Source organism: Chaetomium fimeti, assembly GCF_033439085.1.
Source record: "Chaetomium fimeti strain CBS 168.71 chromosome Unknown B0H64scaffold_6, whole genome shotgun sequence".
In the NCBI taxonomy this organism is placed as follows: Eukaryota; Fungi; Ascomycota; class Sordariomycetes; order Sordariales; family Chaetomiaceae; genus Chaetomium; species Chaetomium fimeti.
The window spans coordinates 1264960-1286159 of NW_026944334.1; the positions used below are offsets into that span (position 1 = coordinate 1264960).

The window sequence follows — 21200 nt, forward strand, 5'->3', positions numbered from 1 at the left end:
TCTACTCATTTTCTCTTCGTTAATAATCATTCTTTGTCCCAAAACCAGACAGGAGATACGACGAACGGGGATGGAAGGGGAGTGCCAAGTACAGGTTGATTAGTGAGGTTACCCTCTTCTCCGAGACCAGCAACACAAACTTCATGTCCAGTTCTCGCTTCCTCCCTGACGTTATTTGTGTCTCGGAACCTCCGCACGTGGTTGTGCCCCCCCGGGCTACTCTCGTTTTGGCCGCCGTTGGTCCAGATTCAGGTCTTTGCGGTCGCCTTCGCCGAACGGATCGCCATGGCATGTGTCCCAGTTGAGTCTAGCGTGCGCACGGTCGTGGGATCCCGCCAGTGGGCCCGTTTTGGAAGTTGGGAGCTCGGGCCTGGCTAGTTCGGACCAGGGGCGTTTGCAAGGCGCTGTTTGTGGAAACGAGGGGCACGCATCGTCGAAAGCCCCAAGCCCCACGAGCGACAATTGCTTTGCAGCATTGAACTGAACGAGCAAGCGGGAGGATGGGAGCGAGCGTGGAGGGACGGCATGTATGTACACGGGAAGTACTGTGCCGCCTTCTTCTTCAATGCCACTCGCGGAACGATCCGGCGCCGAGGCTCGTCGTCCCATGTCCCGCAGAATGTTAAGATGAAGCCTGCGGATGAAAGTCAGGGCGTGCAGCTCTGTCATGCAGCAAGGTTGTTTCGAACCTTCCATCGGCCTATCAAAGCTTTCGGTCACTGGGCCTCTCAAGTTTCTCAACGGCGGTTGAGCATTGACGGGCAGGACGGGTTACATCTGGCGTGCCCCGCGATCCCTCGAGAGGGCCGAGCTGGACGACGATCCCTCTGTCGGAGGGTCACGACCGACATGGCTTGCGAGAGTTGTAATAAAGGACGATTCGAGGTTGCTCGTCACGCCCGGGCGCTGTGTGCGGCATGTGATCCCGGCCTGGTGGCTTGCGCTTTTTAGTGACTGCCGCTAGAAGCCCGAGAATCCGAAACCTCGAAAACCCTGGAACCTCCCTTCTTAACCTTTTCGGATACCTCTTTTGCCCAGGGTCCGAAGCTGCAGAGACAAACGTGTCGAATATCCAGAGACATGTCTATATAATTAGATAATTTACTATTGATAGAACGAAGGATGAAGAGGCAACGGCGGTTCATACGTGTGACAATGGGGATATCACTCGGCGTATAATCAATCGTCTTCAAGAGGCGCCGACTCAGAAATGTGGCCCCGGGTTGCTTCGATGGACTGGACCCGACCCCAGACTCAGACTCGGTTGCAGGCAGGACCCACCAGCACACCCCCACAGGCGGTGTTTGCAGCGAACGACCACATCCAGCCACTGACAGCCCCAAGCAGACACCAATTCCCAAATGGCGGCAGGACCTGGGCGACCAGTTGCGAGCAAACCCCTCCTTGACCTTGCATTCCATCCTTTTTTTCCCCTTTCTTTTTTCTCGTTGCGGCCCACCCTTTGCTTGCCGAATGTGTCGAGCCCAGGCCCACTTGCAACCAACAAATTGGGAGAAGTACCTGAGCCCAAGTTATCAGTGCAGCACAGCACGCGAAGCCAGCCTCCGACAAAAAGAACCCGGGCAGCGGAGTCAAAGTTGAAGCTGCACATTCTTGGGCTAGCTTCGAGAGGCTGCCAGGTACTTTATCGCGAGGCCCAGGGTCACCCCAGTGTGCCCCATTGTCACCTCTTGCACCTTCAGGGGACGCGTTTGTAATTTGCGGCCCCCCCGGTCGGTGCAATCAAATAAACAAGGGGGAATCCCCAAACGGCGCCCAGACAGTGAAGCATTTTCCCCAAAAAATACCCGCGCTCGAGACAGGAGAATCCTCGATTCGATCTTTGGGGGAGAGCAGATGACGGCCTTATGCACCGAAGCATAACCCTTTTTTGCGGGGTCATTGGTGTCGAGTTCTGCCTCTGGCATTGAGACTTGCACACAGTTCGTGTCGTGGTCTCGCGTTTGTCGTCCCACGAATTTCCCTGTGCGGCACCCATCACCGGCGGAAAAAGGCGATCGGGCCAGTCCCACCGCGCCGGTTCAAATCGACCGATTCGCGAACCCCTTTAACAAGGAAGCCGCCCGCTTCGCACCCGCCGCCGCCGAGATGGCCTCACCACCAGGCTCGCCCGGCATCATGTCTCCGCGACCCATGAGCGCCATGGTACGCCCATCACCGAGGAGCAACAGTCGGATGAGTATGCAGAGTAGGACGGGCGGAGGAAGCAGGGCGTCGGATGAGGACTCAAAAACCGCCGTCAGAGTCGGTGAGTACACAGCATCCGGTCAACCCCGCCGGTAACCTGGCAGTCGGAGCGTGTCACGACCTCACGGACAGCTGCATTCTGACGTCTTTCTTCTTAATCCTCTAGCGGTTCGCGTCCGCCCACCCTTGCAGTCGACCGACCCGGGCTACGAGCTTATACCCCAGCGCTTCCAGCGGTCAATGGTCCAGGTCCAGTCGCCGACTAGTCTTGCGATCGAGTCACCACAAGGGCGCAAGCTGTTTGTCTTCGATAGGGTATTCACGCCCGAAGTTGACCAAGCGGGCGTCTGGGAATACCTAGAAGACTGCATCAACTCGTTTACCCAGGGGTACAACGTCTCGCTTCTTGCCTATGGCCAGTCCGGCGCAGGAAAATCGTATACGATGGGGACATCGGGCCCTTTAGAGCAAGGAGATACCGATGTCATGGGTGAGTAGCCTCGCGCCGCCGTGTCGCCCAGTCTTAAGCGCCATCGCTAACGTGTCTTCCCGCCCGGCCCCAGGTGTCATCCCGCGCGCCGCGACCGCGCTGTTCGAACGGTTGGAGGGCCCCAAGAGGAACCCCAACCGCAGTTCCATGTCCCAGCTCCGTACGCCCGCGCGGTACTCGGCGCAAGCGCCTGGCTCCTCTCAAGTGGAGAAGAACTGGACGCTGCGCGCCTCGTACGTTGAGATTTACAACGAGCAGCTGAGAGATCTCCTATCGCCAGACAGCGTTCCGGCACACGAACGAGGCACCGTTACCATCCGCGAGGATGTCAAGGGCAACATCCTCCTCACCGGCTTGCATCAGGTCGAAGTCAACTCGGTCGAGGATCTGATGAACGTCCTGAACCAAGGCTCCACGCTCCGCCAAACCGACGCCACAGCCATCAACGCCCGGTCATCCCGCTCTCACGCCGTCTTCAGCTTGAACCTCGTGCAGAAAAAGGCAAAACAGCAAGCGACGACAGGTGCCGAGAAGCGGTTTTCGATGCCGTTGGAGGGGCTGGCTGGGGGCGGCGAGACGCTCGTCACCACCGACAGCAAGATGCACTTTGTCGATTTAGCCGGCAGCGAGCGCCTCAAGAACACGGGTGCCCAGGGCGAGCGGGCCAAGGAAGGAATCTCGATCAACGGGGGGCTTGCCGCGCTCGGCAAGGTCATTTCGCAGCTGTCGTCGCGGCAGGCCGGAGCCCACGTGTCGTACCGGGACTCCAAGCTGACCCGCTTGCTCCAGGACTCCCTCGGGGGCAATGCCATCACGTACATGATTGCCTGCGTGACGCCGGCCGAGTTCCACCTCAGCGAGACGCTAAACACGGTGCAATATGCGCAGAGGGCCCGAGCGATCCAGAGCAAGCCGCGAATCCAACAGGTCGAGGAGGGCGATAAGCAGGCCATAATCGACCGGCTCAAGGCCGAGGTGGCATTCCTGCGGGAGCAAATCCGGAGTGCAGAACGGGGCGGGGGCGAGCGCCGGACCCTGGCCCCTGGCGAGAGGTCCGAGCGGCAGAACGAGCGGGAAGTTGAGCTGCAGAACCGCCTGCTCGACTCGGAGGAAAATTACAAGGCCCTGGGCCAGCGGCACGCAAAGCTGATTGCCGAGATGGCAAAGGCCAGGGACGAGGAGGCCGCTGAAAACCAACACCGCGACGAAAACGCCGAAGACATTGCCACCGAGCGCCTGAACAGATCAAATAGCTTCGCACAGGCTGTGGAGCAGGTGGTCTTGGAGTATGAGAAGACGATTCAGTCGCTGGAGCACTCACTCGCCAGTACCCGGGCTACCCTGGCCATCACCGAGGGGTCGTTGCTCGAAAAAGAGACCAAGTGCGCCTACACCGAAACCATCAACGGCCAGCTCCAGTCGCGGCTGCAAAAGCTGATGGACCGCGAGACGAGTACCGAAAACTACCTCCACGACCTAGAAGCCAAGCTGGATGGCCATACCTCGGGTGAGGAGAAGAACGCGACCATTATTATGGAGCTGCGGAAGGAGATCACCCGTGTGCGCGAGAACGAGGCGACATGCGAGGACTACATCTCGACACTGGAAGAGCGCCTCGCCGAAGCCGACCAAGATGCCGAGTTGATGCAGCGAGAAATTGACCGGTTAGAGCAGGTAGTCGAGCGGCAACGCAGCCTCGGGAAACTAGACTCGCTCCTGCACGAACTCGACAACATTCAACAGGATGCGCCAGCCGCCGAGGCCGAGACCGGACTGAGCAACGGGGCAGGCCACCGGCGCACGGCCAGTCGTAGCATTGCCGAGCACTCACGCAGCCAGAGTCATGTCAGCCGACAAAGCCAAATGGAAGAGACTATCCCTGAGAGTGGAGAGGAAGACATTCCCGAGGAGGCCGAGGACCAGTCCGAGGAAGCGGTCGAGGAGTTGAAGCCGACCGCGGAAACAACCGCCGAGGCCACAACCCCCAAGCCTTCGCGCGCTCACCTGGCAACGGAAAATGGCGAGGCTGAGTATGCCGCCAGCCCGGCACAGTCCAAATTTGTCGCCGATAAGCTCGACACCGTCACTCAGGAGTTGCTCGGCCTGCGCGTCGAGCACGAGTCAACACTTACCGAGTACGACCTCCTCCAAGCCAAGTATGAGGAAGCTCTTCGCGCACTCGCAGATATGCAAGATGCAGTGGATGAGTCGCGGCACCCGCAGCGCCCACGCGACTCGATGCTCTCGGTGGCGTCGCCGCTCCAAACGAGGCCGCATTCCTTCTTGTCTGACGCTAGGACCAACGACACGAGAGACGGCGCCCATCTTTCACTAAAATCGCTCTCGTCCGAGCTATCTTCCGCCATGGACTCTCCGGCGACTACCGTGGGAGCACCCGATGCCGAGACCGTTGTGGCAAAGGCTGAGGGGCAGGAATCTTCACCAACCGAGTCAGCGAACTCTGATGTCCTGGTAGAGGTGGAGAGACTAAAGGCCCTTGCTGCTGAGAGGGAGTTCGCCGAGAGGGAACTTGCCGAACGGTACGCCCAGCTGGAGGAACAACACCAGCACACTCTCGATGTGGTGGAGGAACTCAAAACGGAGGTTGCAAAGGCCCAAGCCGCGACCACCGAAGCCCAATCGCCAAAGGGTAACACCCCAGTGATCCGCCGCAAGTCAAGCCAGAACGTCATGATTATTGATCGCGCCCATCGGTCGTTTGCATCGCTACGGAACATTGCGGCTGAGAATTTCGAGGACCAGCCCGATGTCATGCAGAACTTTGAGCTCAACCTCAACTCGGCCATGCACGAGCTCCACTCTCGGTCGGAGCGTATCCAGGAACTCGAGGCGGATGTCACAACGGCTAAAAAGGAGATGGAGACAAAGATGACCATCATCTCTGGGCTAACGCGCGAACGGTCCAGCTTGAAGGCGACCTCCCCTATGGATATGGCTATGGTGTCAAATCTCCGCGAGCAGCTCGAACAAAGCGAGAGGCGAATCAGGGAGATGCAGGCGGCGCATTCCGCGCGGGAGAAGGAACTGGAGGCGCAGTTGGCCGAGCTGCAAGAGTCGCTGAAGCAGGCTACTTTGGCAGCAGAAAAGACCCCTGCATCCACCGAGGCGGTCGTCGAGCCCCAAGACTCCGTGAGACAAGCTCCGGTTGACTCGGACGGCTCCGCGACAGATGTCAAGGAAGTTGCCGAGATGCAAGAGTCCCTCAAGCGAGCTAACCTTGCGGCGGAGGAATCGGCCGAATCGGCCAGAGTGGCTTCTGAGGAATCAGCGGCTCAGATCGAGTTACGGGAGAAGAAAATCTCGGAGCTTACATCAGAACTCTCCGGCTGGGAGGACAGGCACAGCACAGCATTGCAAAGCATGCGCGACGCCGAGGCACAGATGGCCAAGACCATCGGGGAACTTGAGACCCAGCTTGCCTCTGTTTCGGAACAGCTGGCCGAGACCGGGCAGAAGAAGCCCGAGGAAGAGGAGGCGCTCAAGGAGGCCGAGGCCAAGCACAAGAGCCTGGTTGACTTCTTGAGAAGTGAGATTGATGAGTACAAGGGCCTCATCAACAGCAATCAGTCCAAGGTTACCGAGGTCGAGCAGCAACACATGGCCACCAAGAAGCTCCTCGAGATGGCCACGCATGACCGTGACGAGGCTACGAGCGAGCTGGAAGCCCGCAAGGAGCTGGTCGCGAAGCTGGAGGCACAGATCGCCGACCACGAGCAGGCCCTCAAGGCGCACCAGGAGAGCCTCGGCGAGCTGGAATCGAAGCACGCCAGGGACGTCGAGGAAATGACGTCTTCTTCAAAGCAAGACGTGGAATCTCAGCTGGTGACACTCAAGTCCGAGCATGCCGGTCGGATTAGCAAACTCGAGGGTGACCTAACCGAGGCCCGCGAAGACCTCATGAAGGTTGCCACGCAGGTCGCATTTGCTCTTGGCTTGGATGTCAGCGTCGAGAGGATCTCGGAGCGCCTCGAAGAGCTCGTCTCGTATCAAAAGGCCCTGCTTCAGGAGCAGGAGAAGAGGGCAGAGCTCGAGAACCACGTGGTGGACCTGTCCAACATCAACGACACGGTCATGCGCGATCTCGAGACCGTCAAGGCGAGCTTGGCCGAAGTTCTCGAGGCGGAAAGCGCCAAAGCACAAAGCGCCTACCCGATCGAGGAGCAGGTCGCCTTGGTCAAGAAGAAGGTGGTGGATCTCGAAAGCAAGAACAAGAAGAACTCGCGGCTTGTCGAGGAGCTCGAGGACCAGCTGCAGAACAACTACGACCAAGCGCAGATGGCCAGCAACCGCCTCTCAACACTGCAGATGGAGCGAAACGTCCAGCTGGAGGAGGCCAATGCTGCCAAGATCAAGCTGCAGGGAGAGCTGGATGCCATCCGGGAGGAATACACCTCTCTCCAGGTATGTTTGACAACACCCCATTTCCAGCGCATCAACCAAACCACTAACACTCACCAGGTCAAGTTGGAGGGCATGCACTCGGCGGCCGGGCTCCCGGAGCGATCCGACTCCCTCACAGGCCAAGTCCGCAAGAGCTCCTCGGTGGCCTCCCTCCCCTCGCCACCGCCCGCCATCCCGCTGCCCCCTCTCCCCAACGGGTCGGGCGCCAACCCAGGCACGACCTCCCCCACCCCGCGCCCGCCCAGCAAGGACATCGGCGGCACCTCGGCCGCGGCCTCGGTCGGCATCATCCAGATCCAGGAGGACCAGGAGGCGCGGATCCGGCTGATCGAGAAGCACCTGAAAGCCGAAAAACAACTGACGGCGACGCTGGAGGAGGCGCTGACGGACCTGGAGCGGCAGCAGAACACGATCCGGGCCGAGTGCGACGCGTGGCGGCGGCGCGGCGACGAGCTCGAGGCCGAGCTCAAGGAGCTGCGCGACAAGCCCGAGCAGGAGCACCGCTACAGCATGCAGCAGGTCGAGGAGGAGCGCCGCAAGCGCCGCGACGCCGAGATCGCCCGCGCCCACCTGGAGGAGCGCATGAATACGATTGCGAAGAAGAAGAAGAAGGGGAGCCTGAACTGCTTTTAAGGGGGCGGTTGTGGGTGTGGGTGTGGGTGTGGGTGTGGTCGGGTGGCGGTGGTGGTAGTGGTTTTGGTGCTGTTGCTGGTTTTACTGGCGATGCGATGGCAATGGGCTGGGAAAAGGGTGGGGGGCTGCTGGTGTAATGAGGGAATGGGGTGATGGATGATGGAGCTTGGTTGGGATCAAGATGACCTGTGGCGATGGAGACGAAGTTCACGGTGGGCATGGCTTTACAGGCGGGCGGCATCTTTTTTTTTCTGCTGCTGCTTTCTCTGCTGCTAGCGAGGACGGATTTTCTGGTTGATGATCTGTTCCTTTGTTGTTTTATTTTTCGTTTGTTTGTTGTTTGATGTTTTTCTTTTCTCTTCTTTTTGATTCCCCTCTAGTTTTGATTCCCCTGACAACCTTGTCGAATGTTTTGATGTTTTTGAAGCTCGGTGTTTCTTTGATGATGATGGACGCGGAGGTTTATATATTCCCTCTTCGCGCACGTTCTTCTTTTCGTTACTAGTAATGTCCCTGCTACTCACTGATATATGTTGGGTATGTGTTTGTATGTAGTTATGTACGTATCTGAACTCTAGCTACTCGAACTATGATGGGTGTTTGCTGAAGAGTTAGCCGACTGTGTCATCCCCCGCAAGTGTTGGTGGTGGTGGCCAGAACGGCTCGTTACGTCCTCGCTCACAATCACTTGATACAATAAATAAAACTGGTCACTTTTCTAGCACTACCCAGGCATATCTCGAAATCTAACGGCCTGGTTTGACTACGGAAAGTCTGATCGGTTTGCTCCCATTCAATTCCAGCGTGGCTACGACCACCCATGACCTTGCCCGGCCTCGATATGTGAGTTACCGAGACGGAAGACATGGACGCTAACGAACAAGGGCTGACCCCGTCGTTCGGACCAAGGGCTGACCGCACAACCCGTGCTCTGGGCGACGGGCATCGGGCTCGCACCCTGCTTTCTCTCGGTCACCCGAGCACGCGAGAACGGAGCTGTGGAAGAGCCCAGGGTCGCATGATGCAGGGGTAGAGGCGCATTCGGTCTTGCGGGAACGGAGATCGCTCTCGATATCGGGGCCCCGGATTGGATGACCCACCTCGGGTTTGGGGAAAGGGGATGATGGCCCCGAGGTCAAGTACACTAGCAAAGCAGCAACAGCCCAGCGAGCTGTTTACAGTGCCTCTTGAATCGCGTGAGCTGCCAAAGATGGTGGACCAAAAATGTGTGCTCAGCAATACCTACCTAGCCTCCAAGTTACCTTAGATACTGAGAACAGTGGTCAGCATGGGTAAAACTGCAGCTGAAGACTACCGTCATTCACGGCATGTCGACCGAGAAACCCGCTACATGGGCACCAATAAGAGGTTGGCTGCTCGAATCCCATCGCGGAGTCCCTTTGGGACAGGTGCGGGGCAGCTGTGAGAAAACCAATGCCTTGTCGTCGCCGAGCCTGGGCAGCATCACGCCCCAGGCGCCGCCTTCGTCACTCCCAAGCATCCAACCGGCAGTGCATCAGCCAAGACGATCGGTGCTTGCGAGGGCCAAGCAACGCTGCTGAGACGCACGCGGGGGAAGAAGCTTGCGCCGAAGGATGGAAGCCGTTAAATCCAAAATAGGAAACTACATTCTCAAGTATCAGTACACGAACACACACACACACTTTGCTGACGATGGTCTCAGATCCCCTCCCTCGGGTCCCTGCGGTTGTGTCTGTTAGGTAATTCACCAGCCCGCGATTGCAGTCCTGGGTCAGGCGTTCCTGGTTCAAGCACTGCACACAGAAGCGTCTCGACCGCAGGCCGCACATACTGCACTGCAACTTTGTGGTTGGGGGCAACCTTGGATGTCGGCTTGCAACCAGGACCAGTTGCTTGGGGGATCGAAGCCACTCACCCACTGTCTGACTCGAATATCAAATCCGACCCACGTTGCACGCACCGGGATCGCATGGCAAACAGGGGACCGAAGAATAGAAGCAACGTTATTAGCCAGCCGGCTCCCAACCTGTCACCCCGCATGCGCAGCACGACCGAATAATTATTTGGTCGCGGGGTACTGGAGCTTGATTTGACCGGTCCCCGCAGGTGGCCGCCTGTGATAATAATCCCGTGCCTTTTTGCCGCAGAGTTTCGTCTTGGCTGCCCTTGTTGGATGCGATCCTCGGTATCGCGCTCTCAAGCGACTTCTTCGACCTGATCCTGTCACATTTGCGCTTCTTCTGTGTGGTTTTGTTGAGGCTAGGCTGTCCTTGTCGGCCCGCGGAGAGAAACATGGAGACCTACCCGGGCGCCGGGGAAGGAAGGCGCTAGCCCCTCATCAAATCTTCGGCGTTGTGGAACAACAACATCAACCACTGGCACCGAGCAGACCACCCCTCCATGGAAGGCTCCAATTTGTCCAATTTGCTCGGGATGAGGAGGGGTTCATCAGGAGTGTAAGTTGTTGGTGTAACGTCTATCGGCGTGGACTGCAGCCTGGAAGAACACCAATGTTTGTGGTACACTGTAACCCTCCTGCGCGGGTCTGCTCCCGAAAGTATGTATCCCCACATCAGCTTGGGGCATGTGGTTTGTTTCTGAGGGCTTGATGTCAACTCTCTGGGAACCCTGTCAACCTGTATCTCAAACAAGCAGTTGGTGCACCCCCCCATGACACCCCGCAGACGGGCAACCTGGGCTTGCAAGCCGGCAGGAGGGGTTGCGAAAGGCTTCAGACAAGCCAGAGGTAGTTTCGATCCTAACCTCCCGGTCGATATCCTCGGGTTCTCTCGAAAGAAGCTTTATTCGCGCACACGCCCAGGCTCGTCTAAGCACCGCCTCCATTCCGGCTACAAGGGCCGAGCAATGGCGACATTGGTAGTTGGAGGGGTTGGTCGGACGGAGGGAAACTACAAAACCCACTTGCGCTTGCCCTTGGCTAAACCACCCCACCATCCCGGCCGGAGCTTCCCCTAAGGTCAGGTACCGCTACCGGCACAATTAGGTGATGGGGAAAGTGCAGGTCCACAGCCTCTGAGTGCACCCTCGTTCATGCATCTCGACCGGTATCCGTTGGTGCGATCGTCGCTGTGATACCTACAAAAGCGTCCCTTCCCCCCTCGCCCCTTCCTCGCCGGCTTAAACTCCCTAGATTAATCATATTTCACTGGTCCTCTACCCCGTGTCTCCTCCATATATTTGCTCCCATCTCCTCTTGCATTAGGTTGTGAACCCGCACCGAGCTTTGCGCGAGACTGACACCCGACCCCCACCATCTTCGAGAAAAGTCGCTACCCCGCCATACCGTCGACCCCTCCATCGCCGCCACTATCATGGCTGAAGTGAGCGCCAAAGCCCCCGTGGTGGCCGAGGCCCATGAGGTCGACACCTTTCGTAAGCTTGAATCACCCACCCAGCCACCCAATCCAACAGACGGGTTGTAGCTGCAGCAAGCTAGTCCAGGCAAGGAAGGAAATGGAAGAATGGCTGACACGACATTTCTCCTCCAGACCCCCCCGCCAAGATGCTCGAGAGTAGGTCCGCTTCTGTGCCGTGCGGCAAAATGAAATGCAGTCCAGACGCGTTGCGGGGCATCTGGACGAAGGGAAGAAGAAGAATGGCAAGCTAACCAGGATGCGGCAGACCACCCGAGCAAACCTCACCTGAGTGGTACGCAACAACCCCCTAAACCCGCTACTCGGCCTCCGCGACCGGCGCCCGGGTAGCCTTCCCGGTGCATGACATGGCGCGCTAACAATTGCGCAACCCCAGGCCTCGAGGAGTACCAGCAACTCTACAAGGAGTCCATCACAGAGCCCACCAAGTTCTGGGGGAGGCTGGCTCGCGAGCTGCTGACTTGGCACAAGGACTTCCAGACAGTGAGCAGCGGTTCTCTGACCAACGGTGATGTGGCCTGGTTCCTCGAAGGCGAGCTCAACGCCTCGTACAACTGCGTCGACCGCCACGCTTTCAAGGACCCCAACCGCGTCGCCATCATCTACGAGGCCGACGAGCCATCCGAGGGCCGGACTGTGACCTATGGCGAGCTCCTGCGCGAGGTCTCGCGGGTTGCCTACGTCCTCCGGGATTTGGGTGTGCGCAAGGGCGACACAGTGGCCATCTACCTGCCCATGGTCCCCGAGGCTCTCGTTGCCCTCCTCGCCTGCGCCCGAATCGGCGCTGTCCATTCGGTTGTTTTCGCCGGCTTCTCGGCTGACTCGCTGCGCGATCGTGTCATCGATGGCCGGTCAAAGGTCGTCATCACGTCTGACGAGGGCAAGCGCGGCGGAAAGTTGATCGGCACAAAGAAGATTGTGGACGACGCCCTCAAGCAGTGCCCCGACGTCACAGGCGTCCTCGTCTTCAAACGCACCGGCGCCGACATTCCCATGACCAAGGGCCGCGATGTCTGGTGGCATGAGGAGGTCGACAAGTGGCCAGCGTATCTCGCGCCCGAGCCCATGAACTCGGAGGACCCGCTCTTCCTTCTGTACACCTCCGGCTCGACCGGAAAGCCTAAGGGGATGATGCACACCACGGGCGGTTACCTCCTCGGCGCCGCGACCACGGCCAAGTACGTCTTCGACATCCACGACGGCGACCGCTTCTTCTGCGGCGGCGATGTGGGCTGGATCACGGGCCATACCTACGTCGTGTATGCGCCCCTGCTTCTCGGTGTGTCGACGGTCGTCTTCGAGGGCACACCCGCGTACCCCAACTTCTCGCGCTACTGGGATATTATCGAGAACCACAAGGTGACACAATTCTACGTCGCCCCGACCGCCCTGCGGTTGCTCAAGCGCGCTGGCGACCAGCACGTGCGAAATGAGATGAAGCACCTGAGGGTTCTCGGCACCGTCGGCGAGCCTATCGCCGCCGAGGTCTGGAAGTGGTACTTTGAAGTTGTCGGCAAGGAGCAGGCCCAAATTATAGACGTGAGTTGTCGTTGGATTTGCATATCCTTCCCCGCTCTATGCTGATCCGTGGTGCAGACATACTGGCAAACCGAGACTGGTTCCCACGTCATCACGCCCCTTGCTGGTGTGACGCCGACAAAGCCCGGCTCCGCTTCCCTTCCCTTCTTTGGCGTCGAGCCGTCCATCATCGACCCCGTCTCGGGCGATGAGATCCCCGGCAACGATGTCGAGGGTGTCCTGGCGTTCAAGCAGGCATGGCCAAGCATGGCGCGGACTGTCTGGGGCGCCCACAAGCGGTACATGGACACGTACCTCAATGTTTACAAGGGGTACTATGTGAGTATTCAGCGTGGTCAGGCTCTGGGGAGGCCAGTTGACTAACTCGGGTATCAGTTCACTGGTGACGGTGCGGGCCGGGATCATGAGGGCTTCTACTGGATCCGCGGCCGTGTCGACGACGTCGTGAACGTTAGTGGCCATCGTCTCTCTACCGCAGAGATCGAAGCTGCCCTAATCGAGCACGCCGCCGTCGCCGAGTCTGCCGTTGTCGGCGTGGCGGACGAGCTTACGGGCCAGGCTGTCAACGCCTTCGTCGCTATCAAAGACGGCAACGAGGCGTCGGATGCGCTCCGGAAGGAGTTTATCCTACAGGTCCGCAGGAGTATCGGGCCCTTCGCCGCCCCCAAGGCGGTGTTTATCGTACCCGACCTCCCCAAAACGCGCAGCGGTAAGATCATGAGGCGTATCTTGAGGAAGATCTTGGCTGGCGAGGAAGACCAGCTCGGCGACATCACCACGGTAAGCACAACTGCCCCACATGCTGCTCTCTGTTGTTTCGGCCTCGACTGACGTGGTCTCCTTCTACTAGCTTTCGGACCCCTCCGTTGTCGAGAAGATTATTGCCGTTGTCCACGAAGCCAGGAGGAAGTAAGCGCTGGGTGCTTTTTGGTGACGAGTGAGGTTCGAGGGGGTGTACTATCAGGATTATACCACCGTTTCTGCTGTTATGCCTGGGTATCATTCTCTCAGGGTCTGGTTATCTGTGATGTTGTTGGCTTTCCTTCTCCTTTGCTCTGAGTAGCGTCGGATATATTATTTCATTGCTGATGCAAGCTTCGATTGGTCCGTCCATTGATGGATGCCTACCTGAGCTTTGGTGCCGAAGGATCAGTGATGCGGGAGGATGTGCAAAATGGGCGTGGCGGTGCTCTCTCTGCCAGCCCTGTCTGTGAGCGAGCAACTGGGAACGTCCCTGGGCGCCAATGCTGCATCTTTGCCCGACTCCATCACTCTCGACAGTTGGGTTTGGAGGCTACCGGAGCAACCGGCCACCACCCGTTCGGAGTTTGCGGGTTGAGCCCTCGGGCCAGTCAGTGCCGGGGCCAAGTCCCTTGGGCGGCAACGGGACGCGTCAACACCTCTTGCCAATGCTGCTGCGGTTCGCTGACGATGGTGCTTGGCAGATGCAGCACGGGAAGTGCAGTCCTTTCTGAGAAGAATGAGATGCGGGGGTAGTTACCATAATGCTTTTTGGGAAATTCCTTTCCCATTTTCGATATTTCGATCAGTCACTATCCCGTGTTTTGTCTTTCTGGTTCTCATCGCCCAGAGCTCGAGAGACCACCTGCCAATCGGGTGGGCTGGGTGAGCGTGAGGCTCGGGATGAATGGAGTTACAGATTATGTAGATCGCATTCCGCCAGCATCAACTTCGTCAGGACTACGTAGTACGTCTTCGCGAGGACGTATCACTAAGCGGTCAACCGCAGCACCCCTCAGACTCGCTCGAGATCTTGCCTGTGAAAGAACAACGTCGCCAAGCATATGAGCCTCGGCCGAGTGGCATCATCTTTGTTCTGGCGATATCTTGGGTGCAGGGCCAAGTATGCAGAAACCTGATGGACCCCAGCAGCAAGCTCGACAAAGAGAATCGGAGAGCTCGGGGTTTAACTTGTCTCAAGGACAGACTCGGAGCTGCGAAGGGGTGAGCCAAAGAGCTAACTACCACATTACCACAAGGATCCTTTTCGAATTGGTTTCTTAAATTTTCAGTTCCTCACTTCCACCGAGATATAACTAATTTGTAGTACGGTTGCTGCTCGAATTTATGGAGTGTAGTGCTTGGGTTTCCATTGTTTCCAAATCGTGCTCACCCAGCTCGCTTAAAGCGGCAAGTTGTCCCGGATGGAAATAACATGGGAACTGAATGAGGAAGCGGCGTTGACAGTGCGAAGAACAGCCAGCCAAGGGATTCGGAGGCGTGGCGGGCAAGCACAAGGGGAGGGGGCTACGACGGGGTGGTTGGTGGTTGGTTGTTCGAGGTGACGTTAGCAGGCCGATTGTGCCATCTGTAATCTGTATCTCCTTTTCCTTGCATGCCGAAGTTGTGCGGACGACGAACCTTACCACGAAGAATCTGTATGTGAATTGAGCCCGATGAATCTTGAATTTTGAAATATGTATATTTTTGAAGCCGACGCTAAAATTATCGTCTCATCCCTCCGCTACGCCAGGCCGGGTTAGCGCCATCCTCCTCGGGAGCTTTCTCTGGCGACTGTGGGTTTTGCAAGGGTGGCCGGCACAGGAGGCGGCTGTCTGAACCAACTCTCCCCTGGCACAGGGCTGGGCGGTTTGGGGTGCCGCTCCTGAAACTGAGACCAGCAGACTCGGGACGGCTCGGCAGGCCGGCGCTTGGGTTGGCGATTCTGGGGGGGTTTAACTACACTTTTGTTGTGCTCTCGGGCTCTTTGGATACGGAAGCATAGTAAATCCCACAAAATTGTACATATTTAATATCAAGAGCAACCTCATCAACCTGCCGGTCGATCAAAATGTTGCCAAGTCAACAGGCGAGCTGACATCGGCTCTTGCCTCTCGTTCGTTGTTTTGTTCTCGAAGTGCCCCGCAGCTGACTGACGCCTTACCTACTGCCTTAAACTGCAAAGCCCCCTGGCAGCCGCGTAACCAATGCGGCTCGCACAGTGGCCGGGGCCCTTGGCTGGCACCTTTCTTTGGCTCTCAACCTCCTTGGCTCTTCATCGGGCGAGTGACAGACCGAACCGCCACACCCACCGACAAAACACTGTGCACTGCCACTGTTGCCCTCCCATTTCCTCCTCCGAGTCTCCTTCAGCGAAAAGAAACTCCTTTTGTGAGCCCATTCATTTTGACCGGTCTTCCTTCATTTCTCCGACGCCCGGCCCGACACTGCATACAAGTCGGTCCCTTAGCGAAAAATCACGAATATCATAAATTAATATCCCGGGCGGGTTCGAGGAGTACCTATAACTGTACGAAATACCAACTACCTAATTCTCTTGGGGTTGCATACCATCTTTTGGCAACACACTCCCATCTCCCTGGACGACCCTTTCTCCCAATCACCAGCGGGGGATGCGAGCAGCGTTCGAACCGTAGATTATGATTTTTAGCAGGGCCTTCGCGGCCGTTGTTACAGCTGCTGGCTTGCTCGTACAAGATGCGATAGGTATGCACTGTTGCTCCTCAAGCATTCCCCCAATGCCGTATTGTTTCCATTGTTCCCCAACTCACAAGGACTTGTAGCACACTCGGTGAAGCGGAACCCGTTGTCATCCGTAGCTCGGATCGAAGACGCTGTAATACGAACGCCATCACACCGAGTACATGCGCACACCTCTTTCGATGTATCCTTCGTCATCTCCACCACCCAACAAAAGGTCCGCCTGACGCTAGAGCCGAACCACGATCTGATCGGCGGGGACGCAACGATCCACTTCCTCGCCGCCGATGGCTCTATACGCCAATCCAGACCCATCGAGAGGCGGGACCACAGGCTGTTCAGGGGCGAGAGCTTTGTCCGGCGAGACGGGGAGTCGGAATGGAAGCATGTGGGCTGGAGCCGGATCAAGGTGCGCCGCGATGGCGACGAGCCCATCTTCGACGGCGTCTTCACCATTAATGGGAACCACCACCACATCCAAACCAACGCTGCCTACCATCAGACTTCGGTCAGCGGGGATCCGGAGCTTGACGATGCCGAGGACGAGTACATGGTTGTCTGGAGAGATAGCGACGTCCAATCTTCGGGGCACGACGAACTGAAGCGTGATTTGGACGGTGCGGTGTCCTGTGGCTCGGACAGTCTTCTACACAACAGAGATGAGAACAACATCGTCTATCGAAGCATGGGAGAGGCGAGCCCGGACACATCGGCCTGGCAGATCAGCCCGAGGGCGCTGTTTGGACGCCAAACCGACACGTCTGGTGGTAACGGCGCCGGAGTAAATTTGCTAAACTCGATCGGCTCGACCGAAGGCTGCCCGACCACCAGGAAGGTTGCTTTGATCGGCATTGCCACCGACTGCTCCTACAGCGAAGCCCTCGGATCCGAAGAGGCTGTGACGGATAATGTCCTCCAGCTAGTGAACGCGGCATCGCAACTCTACGAGTCCACTTTCAACATCTCGTTGGCCCTCCAGAACCTTACCATCAGCGATGCCGCGTGTCCGAGCACGCCCCCGCCGTCAGCGCCCTGGAACAGGCCCTGTGATGACGGTACGAACGTCGACGCCCGTCTCAGCCTGTTCTCACAATGGCGAGGGCAGTGGCAAGATACCAACGCCTTCTGGACCCTCTTGTCCACCTGCGGTTCTGGCCCCACGGTCGGCCTCGCATGGCTCGGCGCCGTTTGCCAGCAGGGTTCATCGACACGGGACAACGAGACGAGTGCGTCCGCCAACGTCGTCGTCCGGACCTCGACCGAGTGGCTGGTGTTTGCTCACGAAACGGGTCACACTTTTGGCGCGGTGCACGACTGCACCCCAACGACATGCGGTGACGGGAGCCTCGAGAGGCAGGAGTGCTGCCCGCTGAGCACGGGCAGCTGCGATGCCGACGGGGACTTTATCATGAACCCCTCGACAGGCAACGGCATCACCCGGTTCTCGCCCTGCAGCATCGGCAACATCTGTAGCTTCCTCGGCCGCAGCCCTAACCGATTCAACTGCCTCTCCAGCAACAGAGGCGTTACGACCTTCACGGGCGCCCAGTGTGGCAACGGCATCGTCGAGCACGGCGAGGACTGCGACTGCGGCGGCGACGAGAGCTGCGCCAACAACCCCTGCTGCGACCCCACGACGTGCAAGTACACGGCGGGCAGCGTGTGCGACCCGGCCAACGAAGAATGCTGCACGTCGCAGTGCGGCTTCATGAACAACGGCACCGTCTGCCGCGCCAGCTCGGGCTCCTGCGACCCGCAAGAAACCTGCTCCGGCGCGTCCGCCGGCTGCCCCGTCGACGTCAACGCGCCCGACGGCCAGTCGTGCGGCGACAACGGCCTCGAGTGCGCGTCGGGCCGCTGCACGTCGCGCGACCAGCAGTGCGCGACCTTCATGGGCGCCGACACGACCACATCCTGCTCATCATCGGGCTGCGACCTGTCGTGCCACTCGTCCAAGCTCGGCCCCAACCAGTGCTACGTCCTCAACCAGTACTTCCTCGACGGCACCTCCTGCGAGGGCGGCGGCCGCTGCGACAACGGCAACTGCGTCGGCTCCTCGCTCGGCCAGCAGATCCTCGACTGGATCAACAACAACAAGCAGATCTCCATCCCCGTCTTCTGCGTCGGCGGCGGCCTGATCCTCCTCGTCCTCATCAGCTGCTGCTGGAGCTGCTTCGCCCGCCGCTCCCGCTCCCGCAAGGCCGCCGCCGCCCCGCCCCGCGCCGGCTGGGGCGGCAACCCCTACCTCGGCGCCCGCAGTGTTCCCCCCGGAGGCGGAGCCGGAGGCGGCAGTGGCGGTCGCAGCGGCGGCGGCTCCCCACCTATGCGGCCCGGCCCTGCCTACGCACCCGTCCCCCCGCCGCCCCAGGGCATGGGCTCCGGGCCGGATGCCTACTATCCGCAGCAGCAGCAGCAGGGGCAGCAGGATATGCGGTGGGAGCCGATGCGCACGCGCAGTTTCCGGTATGCGTGATCGGGTGGTGCGGTAGTGAGGCGGGGGGATGATGATACCCGGTGTGGTCTGGGTTTGGTTTTGGCTCTTGCGGATCGGGTGGCGGGCTTGGCTTGCTTTCCTTTGGATATAGATGTGTCTCGGCTTTTGGGCATGGGATGGAGAGACTTGCATAGCCGGCGTTTTTTTTTTGGAGGAAGCTTTTGGTTTTCTTACCTAGCCAGTACCATTACTGCTTTATTGATATGTTGGGTTCCATGTTTTTATAGCCCCTTTCAGCGTTGTATGTGCCCGTGTTGCTGCGGGGATATATGTTGAATGATGATGATGAATATACTTCTGGTTCAAGTATAATAGTGCAAAGATTCGAGCTTCTAATTACTCAGCTGTGCATGTCTTGGTGTGACTTGATCCTTTTAGGGAATTTGAGTGGGTGGAAAGGGATATCGCAAAATACTGTCTAAGGTATACAGCGGGCGCCAAACATGGAACACACCGCTTGAGACTGGCTAATGGAAAAACGAATGCCGTTGCTCAGTTAATTCATTACTCTCGTGTTCCTGCCTATTCTTGACGTTTTTTTATCCCCGCCCCCTTTCAGGCCAGGCCTTCTCGAAATGAATGTTCACAATCGCTGACGCTGAATACGGACACACCTCTCGCAAAATCTTATCAGCCCATTAGTTTCCCTCCAGAACTCTCCGACTCATGATGGCTTTGATCGCTCTCCTCCGTGCCTTCGGTAGGGGGTGGATGCTGGTTTGTCGGGGTCGGTGCTTGTGCTTTATGACCATGTCTTCAGCGCTCTCCGACACTAACGGACCCGAGTAAGACGGCGGTCTGCTTCTCGGTGGGTTTGGCGGTTCAAACCATGGTTGGATTGGTTGTTCACACCGCGATGGACTCGTCTGTTCGTATCTGGGTGGACTTTGTAGTCCGCCCTCTGGCGTGCTTGGTTGTATGTTCAACAGTATGCGTGGCGGAACGCTTCTTTCCCCCGGCGCATCTGCCACCGGCAAGGGCTGTGCGCCGCGGGAGAGATTCCAGATGACAGAGACAAAGGTCTGGACAGGGCCGTCCAGCAGCCTGCGGGTGACCCGGGCGATGATTTGGGCCGCTTCGTAGGTTACGTACAGTACCAGCCAGGTGGCAAGTAGCCAGAACACCATGGCAATGCTGGCGAAGGCGAGGGGATAGAAAACAACGGTGATGGACAGTAGGATCCACCAGGCCGTTGGGGTGATGGTGATGATTTGCCCCTGGTGTTTTTGATAGCTTCGTTTGAGCAGGGCTCGCTGCATGCGCGCATTGCGTAGGGTCGTGGATAAGAAGTCCCGTATTGCGAATGAGAGATGGCCTAAGCGGACGATGGTGGGAGACTCTGTCTGGAGGAGCTTATTGTTGCCAAAGGTGATAGTGAAGGACTTCTTTGTTGCGCGAATGTCAAGGCTAGGGACGAGGTCCCACAGCCAGGGAATAGGACGAAACATAATGTGTTATTGTTGGTTGATGGATTTCTGTGTAAGTTGGGGCCGGCTCGTGGGTTGGGGCTCGCTCCAGCCCTGCAGTTCTTCGAGGAATGGTGATGGATTCGACGAGAGTGTAAGAGGGTAGGACGCGCGGTCGCATGCATTGCCTATTCCTCGTCGTAGCCGCAAAGCATTTTTGTGAAGTGAAGACGAGCAGCTGCGATGCTCTAGGCGGGGCATTGGCATGAGACTCGGCTGGGCTTCGGGAAGGCGGAACACTCACCTCGCCTGTGGATTGCGCGTGCATCATGAGAAGCTCCGGGTTGTCAAGGAAGGCGATGGCCTTTTTCCGGCTCTCAACCCGAGAGAAGTCTTCCTTCTCAACACTATGATGGAAGGAAGGGGTCAGCGACGGAGAGTCTGCGGGGTGTAGAAGGTCACTCACCGACCACTGCCGAGCCGTAACCTTGTCCCGGAACCCGACTCACGGCCACTGAGATTGCCGCCATCAGAGCCGTCTCCGGATTGATACGGGTCCTTACCCCTCGCTTGGCGGTCTCTCATTTTACAGGTAAAGCTGTCATCTACGTTTGAAGACGATGCGGGCGAGCCAGGGCTTGCGAAGGACTGGCTGAACTGGCTCCTTCCCGCGAGTGGCGCCGGATTTGGAAAACCATACATCGAGACCGAGTGGTTGCTGGAAGCGGCGTTGGGAGTTGTCGGCATGGTGGGAATTTACAGTTGAGGTTCAGTCCTCGTTGAAGGTGGCTGTGGAGAGAAACCGAAGTTCAAGTTGTGAGGAGTTGCCTGACTGTGCAGGTTAACTAATTGAGCGGAAGAGGAAGGAGGGTGGGGCAGGCGTTTTGATTGAGCAACAGCCGCTTTGAATCGCATCGCTGACGCAGGAATAGGGTGATAGGTCAAAGCTGGAAACCGTACCCAGGTACGTGCCAGGAAACTTGCAGGTTGATGGCGGCCGATAATGACATGCGACCATTACGTCGAACAAAAGGGACAGGGGGGTTTTGGTCAGTGAGTCGCTCGTTACTCGACTGACGTCGGATCTAAGACACCTAAATAGCTACCCCCATCTCGAAAAGCGAGAGAAAGAGGAACGGAATCAAATATCGATAATTCCACAGCAATTC

At 58.0% G+C, this 21200-nt stretch overlaps 6 protein-coding genes across 6 annotated transcripts; 3 read left to right on the forward strand and 3 right to left on the reverse strand.

Annotated features, from left to right (window-relative positions):
• Window positions 1-689: 689 nt before the first annotated feature.
• Window positions 690-1520, reverse strand: B0H64DRAFT_208826 (uncharacterized protein). The gene has a single exon (XM_062799384.1). The coding sequence runs from the start codon at window positions 1419-1421 to the stop codon at window positions 948-950; it is 474 nt and encodes a 157-aa protein (XP_062656753.1). The 5' UTR covers window positions 1422-1520; the 3' UTR covers window positions 690-947.
• Window positions 1521-4949: 3429 nt separating this feature from the next.
• B0H64DRAFT_403819 (uncharacterized protein) lies at window positions 4950-7838 on the forward strand. Its single transcript, XM_062804343.1, has 2 exons — window positions 4950-7120; window positions 7178-7838. Exons 1-2 carry the CDS (start codon window positions 5063-5065, stop codon window positions 7751-7753), a joined length of 2634 nt encoding a protein of 877 aa, XP_062656754.1. The 5' UTR covers window positions 4950-5062; the 3' UTR covers window positions 7754-7838.
• Window positions 7839-11383: 3545 nt separating this feature from the next.
• On the forward strand, window positions 11384-13684 carry B0H64DRAFT_208847 (uncharacterized protein). Its single transcript, XM_062799385.1, has 4 exons — window positions 11384-12669; window positions 12727-12987; window positions 13045-13449; window positions 13520-13684. The coding sequence occupies exons 1-4, from the start codon at window positions 11473-11475 to the stop codon at window positions 13580-13582; spliced, it is 1926 nt and encodes a 641-aa protein (XP_062656755.1). The 5' UTR covers window positions 11384-11472; the 3' UTR covers window positions 13583-13684.
• Window positions 13685-15747: 2063 nt separating this feature from the next.
• B0H64DRAFT_345608 (Metallo-peptidase family M12-domain-containing protein) lies at window positions 15748-18965 on the forward strand. Its single transcript, XM_062801317.1, has 2 exons — window positions 15748-16137; window positions 16215-18965. The coding sequence occupies exons 1-2, from the start codon at window positions 16071-16073 to the stop codon at window positions 18602-18604; spliced, it is 2457 nt and encodes an 818-aa protein (XP_062656756.1). The 5' UTR covers window positions 15748-16070; the 3' UTR covers window positions 18605-18965.
• On the reverse strand, window positions 18934-20428 carry B0H64DRAFT_208977 (uncharacterized protein). The gene is made up of 2 exons (XM_062799386.1): window positions 20336-20428; window positions 18934-20279 (listed from the first exon to the last, which is right to left on the reverse strand). The coding sequence occupies exon 2, from the start codon at window positions 20071-20073 to the stop codon at window positions 19264-19266; it is 810 nt and encodes a 269-aa protein (XP_062656757.1). The 5' UTR covers window positions 20074-20279; window positions 20336-20428; the 3' UTR covers window positions 18934-19263.
• On the reverse strand, window positions 20220-21084 carry B0H64DRAFT_465417 (uncharacterized protein; the record flags this gene model as incomplete). The annotated part of the gene is made up of 3 exons (XM_062807667.1): window positions 20498-21084; window positions 20336-20438; window positions 20220-20279 (listed from the first exon to the last, which is right to left on the reverse strand). The coding sequence occupies exons 1-3, from the start codon at window positions 20776-20778 to the stop codon at window positions 20220-20222; spliced, it is 444 nt and encodes a 147-aa protein (XP_062656758.1). The 5' UTR covers window positions 20779-21084.
• Between the last annotated feature and the right edge of the window lie 116 nt (window positions 21085-21200).